Below are 5,629 nucleotides of genomic sequence, written 5' to 3'. Positions count from 1 at the left end.
TTACTTGGTTTATCGGATAAGTCCATTTTATAGCACGTGTGTAATTATGGGGAAATCTAATTAACCAGTGAAACCCATCATCGCTGCATCGCAGTTCTAGCTTTACTTTTACTAACATAAGCCCATATACGTATGAAAAAGAGTATTGTTCAAGTATAAAATATATACGGGAATTATTAAAATAATGACAAACACATACTTTCATATACAAAACAAATATTTGCATGTTTTATTTAAGCATACAGCAATTTCAACAACATTAAGTTATTAGTTTAAAAACAAAGATACATTATTTAAAACAAGTGATCGATTTAAATTAAGAAATAGTAAAATGTATGTATATACAGACTATGCATCAACTGCGAATAAAACGAATCCCTTTTTCACAACAAATATGACTAGCAAAGTAAAAATATATATAATTGATAAAAAATAAATAATCACAGCAAACTTTTTAAACCACTGATATTAAAAATATAAGCAAATATTTATATTAACTATAAATATAATTAATTTGATGCAAAGCAAACAAATAATATATATCAAAAATCAAAGATTAGTTAAATAATTATTAAGCGTTACAAGACACACAATATATACATTCATTGTACTCAATTGGGTATTAACTCTATGGCATGTTAGAAGTTAAATAAATGAAGAAAAATACAACTGAAACTAAATAAACAAATGTACATTCGAAGATGGTCTAAAAGTCTGATTTAATGTGAGAATCGTTACATGTGACAATCGAATCTAGATCGTTGAGGGTCGTTTTTTCACAAACATTACGTCTTCTCCTCTACTGGAATTAGGAGAAAGGGCATGCTCCCCATTGTCTGATCTCGTACATGGTGGTAGCGATATATAACTGAGTACATCACTGTTCGCGGTATATTTGTTCAGAGCATTGTAAGGGTTAGAACCAAGTGTCGATGTATCATCATCATCACCAACATCATCAACATCATCATCGGCTGTCTGGACATCATCTATATTGGTTACCGAAGTATCATCAACATTTGTCTCTTGGACATCATCGCCTTGGTTAATGTTACTTGTTCCAGGATTCTGTAGTGACATATACAAGTTTTTACTGGTATCAATATTATCTCTGTTGATTGGATCGTAAGGATTAGCATATGCATCTGTATCGTTAGAAGCAGTAGACTCGGCATTGGTTGTAGTAGAATCACGGTTGGCATGGAATATAACAACACTGTTTAGTGAAATGTAGGAATGTCTCATATTATTCGCTGGATTGCTGCTGGCATTTACCACTCTTTTAGTTTTACGCGTATAACCTGTGATAAAATAGTTCATTATACAAAATATTTTCGTATCGTATCGTTTCGTCGAAACTGCCATTAGTTCATGTTTTTTTTTTATTTTTACAAATTGATATACATATATATATTTTTTCGTATATCGAAGAATACACCCTTCATGTAATACATGTCCATTTATATCCGGAGAGTGTTAAGCATAAATACATTACTAATTGTTATAAAGCATGTGTTAAAGTGTGTGCATGCTGAGAATGAACAGCACACATTACATTGAGCACTTACCATAAATAACTAATCCTAATCCTACAAGGGCACAAATAAATACGGCTACTATGGGCAACGCGGTCATCATCACCAGGTTGAGCTCAAGCAATGCCCCACTCTCTATATCTACAATAATAATACAATAATAATACAAGATAGTACCAAGTACCATCGATCCATATAAACTACAATGATATCATAAAGTCCATTAATACAGGAAAGTATTACTAGGAGGTAAGATCAATAAAATACATGATACCTGTTTATAGTGCGATTTGGCTTCTATCTTAAATCCAAAAACATCAAGAGAATGGTGTATCTAACAAGCTGTACCGGACAGTGACTTAACAATTATGTTAACCCAGTACCCACTATTGATTACCAATTCGGGGGACTTTTAATGTCTGGTCAACACAGTACTTATGAGACCAACATATGGAAATTGTTATGTCGTTATAATTAAGTGTGTAATGCAAGAAGGAATATTTTGTTCCAAAACATACTTTTCCATCTACTGCCAATGATTATTTAATATATATACTCCAATGTATCTTGATGGACATCAGTGTTTCGTCAAATCCTCACCAGAGAATTCATAGGGGTTTAAATATTCTAAAGGTTCTGTTCTTGGCCCATAGTTTGAATATAATTGTATTTTACTGACCTGTATCACGTATTAATATTAATTCAATTGCTGTCAAGTTCCTACTTATATCTTCAAAGATGACTTCACATATATAGGTAGAATTATAATCTTTCGCATCCGTATTTAATATAACCAGAGTTATCTCCTCTTTGCCTTCTACTGTACTCTGGTAAAATACTGCACGATTATTACCTATTGGTTGGTAGCCCTGATTCTTGGCCCAGCGTCCAATCAGGAACTACAAAATGTAATGCGAAAAAATAGTTTCTTCCTATTTTGATGTTTATGTTTTTTTTATTAGAAGTATTAATACGCTTCGCATAAATTCATGGATTGCTCTTTTAAGACTACAGTGTAAATGTTAAGGTATACACGTGAAATATTTTTGAATAAAATAAAAATATACTACACGTATACAACCCATGAATGTCTTGTCTTGATCAGTCGGTGAGCATATACTTATTCCAATATACGCAACATTCATGTTGAATGCTGCTGTTAGAACTGCTGGGATTGAGTTAGCTCGAGTTACAAATACCAATTAATATTTAAATCTATCCAACAGGGGGTACTTACCGATTGCCCAGAACTATTTATGCGGAAGAATCTAATATCAGTGGCTTCAGGACAATAGGTATATGTCCAATGTAGAATAATATCATCCCCTAATTTTCCATGTAAATGATTGGCAACTGTCTCTAATCTTGGACCTGCAAGTATAATAGAACAAAGTCGTTTTGTCATACCAAGTTTGTTTTTACTTGTTTGCCAACTCAGTTAAATAATAATAATAATAATAATAACGAAATTTATATTGCGCAACTATTCATTCCACTTGGGGGTGGTCTAGGCGCATGAAAGTGTTTACATGGGTCAATTATAGTGCCTAAACAGTCAGGTTTTCACATTTGATTTGAAGATAGACAATGTTTCACATTTTCGAATGGAAGGTGGTAGCGAATTCCATAGAGTTGATGCATTATACTGAAAAGTCCTTGAACCAAATTTCTTCATCTTATAAACCGGTACATCTAACAATAATTTATTCTCGGATCTTAGTGACCGTTTTGGTTGGTAGTGTGTCAAGAGATTCTGAAGATATATTGGTGCTGTTTTATGTAATGTTTTGTATGTCAAAGTTAAAATTTTAAAGTTAATTCTCTCGCGCACTCGGAGCCAGTGAAGATTTTTTAAGATGGGAGTAATGTGTGATTTTGATCTAGCTTTAGTCACAATAAACAGAATACACATCAATAACATGTTTGATTAGGCTAAAGATAACCAATTGGCATCCAGCGTGCATCATCAATTTGTGGTCATGAACGCCCAACTCCTGTCTGAAAGTAAAACCTGTGCACAAGAGAAGATGAGAACTCGAGTTCATTAAATACAACAAACGAAAAAGAACACACTACAAACCTCGATCACATAATAGCTTAGTCTCATCATAACCAGCCACACCATCAATAAAGGTAATTTTACAGCCATATATTGTATTAAAATCATCAGCAGTTGTATTTGTTATCGTTAGAGTTATCGCCTGTCCAAATGATAAAAATGTGTTACTAAACTGGAGCCTATCGTCCCCTATATAGGAATAAAATCTGGTTCCATTCCAATAACCAACCTTTTGTAACTACAATATACGAAAAGAAAAATTACATCGAGTGAAACTGCCCCCCCCCCCGTCATCCCAACATCAAATTAATTACTAACATCTTTATATAACGTATGTAACAATCCAATTGTTTATCACTCTGTTTTACCTAATGTTCGGTTCCCAGCATTGCCATTCGTGCTACGATTGAAATTGTGGTTTTAATCGTGGAGTAATCGTGATGCAGCACCGCTTTCCATATCCTACCGACGATTGTGCTACAGTTGATCGTATCGAAAGGTATTCGAGCGTGTCTGCATGTACCAGATCGTGGACGCAATAGGGACAATCCTATCGTAACGCAACGCACGTCAATGGGAACCTAGAATTAGCAGAAAATACTCATGTTTGAACTTGTGTCAGTCAATTAACCAACATTAGGATCACGTTTGAACTTGTGTCAGTCAATTAACCAACATTAGGATCAAAGTTATTGTGTTCCAAAATGTGTGCCGGGCCGATTAGCCTACGCATTACCGGACTTAGTCATGATATTCAATTAATAAAAAAACACACATAGTTTAAACTTTCTTTATCAATTAAAAACAGAGTTCTTCTTGGGGCCCTAGGCGTCAGCCTGCCAAGCCTAATGAGAAATCTGACACTGACTAGAAATGATCCAAGTCGTAAATTAAATTTGACTGGACAACCTAAAACGTGTAACTGGTTATGACATTCTCTTATACCTGTCCACTGGTATATCTGTCAAATACAACGCCCGTTGCTGGAGAACTGTAATAATAGTGCCACACAAATTTAATATCTGCTGTTGGTCGTCCTATCATTTCTGGCATTTTGCTGAAAACACGTGGTACTAGAATGACACAAAATAAAAACAAAATCAATATTTTGCCGAAACATGTGAGAAACTGAGACAAATTTCGCCAGCATCTACGGAATTGTCACGAAAATAAAAACAGCTTCGCATTTTCCATGAACTATAACTAATTAATATATGTAGTACACACCTTTATCAAATAAATCACGAAATGATTCTAGGGTTGAACAATTGACCAATCGACTTTGATATTCTAAACTATCAGTGGAAAATAACAGCTTTCGTAATGTTGTAAAACTATACATGCAGATCAGCCTATATTACGTCAGTTTGGACTTATTATAGTTATGAAGAAACAACTTTGTTATCTTTCTTACCTTCAATAAGTGAAACGGGCTCAGCATATCTGACACAGTTTGGGGTAAATTGTATTTTCATGTTATAAATATAGTAGAAGTCATCAATAGTTGTATTATGTATGGTTAACATCACCATTTCTGTACGACCATCATCACTCTGAGTTATGTCAATCTCCATTCTTGGGTGGTGTCTGTTATACTGGAAGATGTCGTGTTCCAATTTACCCAGAACTCAACCTGTATCTATGTTACATGTAAAATAGAGTTGAAAGTCAATGCAAACAATCAACAATTGATCTACAGTTATTGCTATGAACTATGTAAAAATGAGAAAACATTGTATAATGCTAATGCTTAGGACAAAAGTGATGACTTATGGCAAAGCTGATAGAAATGTAGCCCGAAATAGGATTATTCTCAGATTACGTAAATTTATTATGAACATTATATTACATTGAAATACATTCATTCTGAGCAAAGTTATAAATGTTTCAAGTTTTGACACGAAATATACCTAAATTGACAGTACATATTCTCGATTATCAACTACTATTGCCACAATAATAAACGTAGTCTCGATTTCCAGTGCTTCAATCAACAGTCATAGCGTAAAAATGACGGATACTGTCTAATTCATCT

General features: G+C 33.8%; 1 protein-coding gene across 1 annotated transcript; it reads right to left on the bottom strand.

Moving 5' to 3' along the window:
- Positions 1-568: 568 nt before the first annotated feature.
- Positions 569-5,217, bottom strand: LOC126817711 (uncharacterized). The gene is made up of 7 exons (XM_056103453.1): positions 5,009-5,217; positions 4,540-4,667; positions 3,616-3,832; positions 2,773-2,906; positions 2,215-2,434; positions 1,569-1,676; positions 569-1,301 (listed from the first exon to the last, which is right to left on the bottom strand). Exons 1-7 carry the CDS (start codon positions 5,166-5,168, stop codon positions 754-756), a joined length of 1,515 nt encoding a protein of 504 aa, XP_055959428.1. The 5' UTR covers positions 5,169-5,217; the 3' UTR covers positions 569-753.
- Positions 5,218-5,629: the final 412 nt, after the last annotated feature.

This window comes from Patella vulgata, chromosome 1 (genome assembly GCF_932274485.2).
Source record: "Patella vulgata chromosome 1, xgPatVulg1.2, whole genome shotgun sequence".
Taxonomy (NCBI): Eukaryota; Metazoa; Mollusca; class Gastropoda; family Patellidae; genus Patella; species Patella vulgata.
The sequence above is the reverse complement of the archived record's forward strand: the minus strand, read 5'-3'. Positions and strand labels throughout refer to the sequence as shown.

What these genes read in the sequence shown, in the direction of transcription:
- LOC126817711 (XM_056103453.1), bottom strand. Translation starts at nt 5,168, where the DNA reads ATGGAGATTGACATAACTCAGAGTGATGATGGTCGTACAGAAATGGTG. An exon ending in TAAGCTATTATGTGATCGAG is followed by an intron (nt 2,907 to 3,615) that starts GTTTGTAGTGTG and finishes TTATACTTGCAG; the next exon opens with GTCCAAGATTAGAGACAGTT. An exon ending in ATTAGGATTAGTTATTTATG is followed by an intron (nt 1,302 to 1,568) that starts GTAAGTGCTCAA and finishes ATTTTATCACAG; the next exon opens with GTTATACGCGTAAAACTAAA.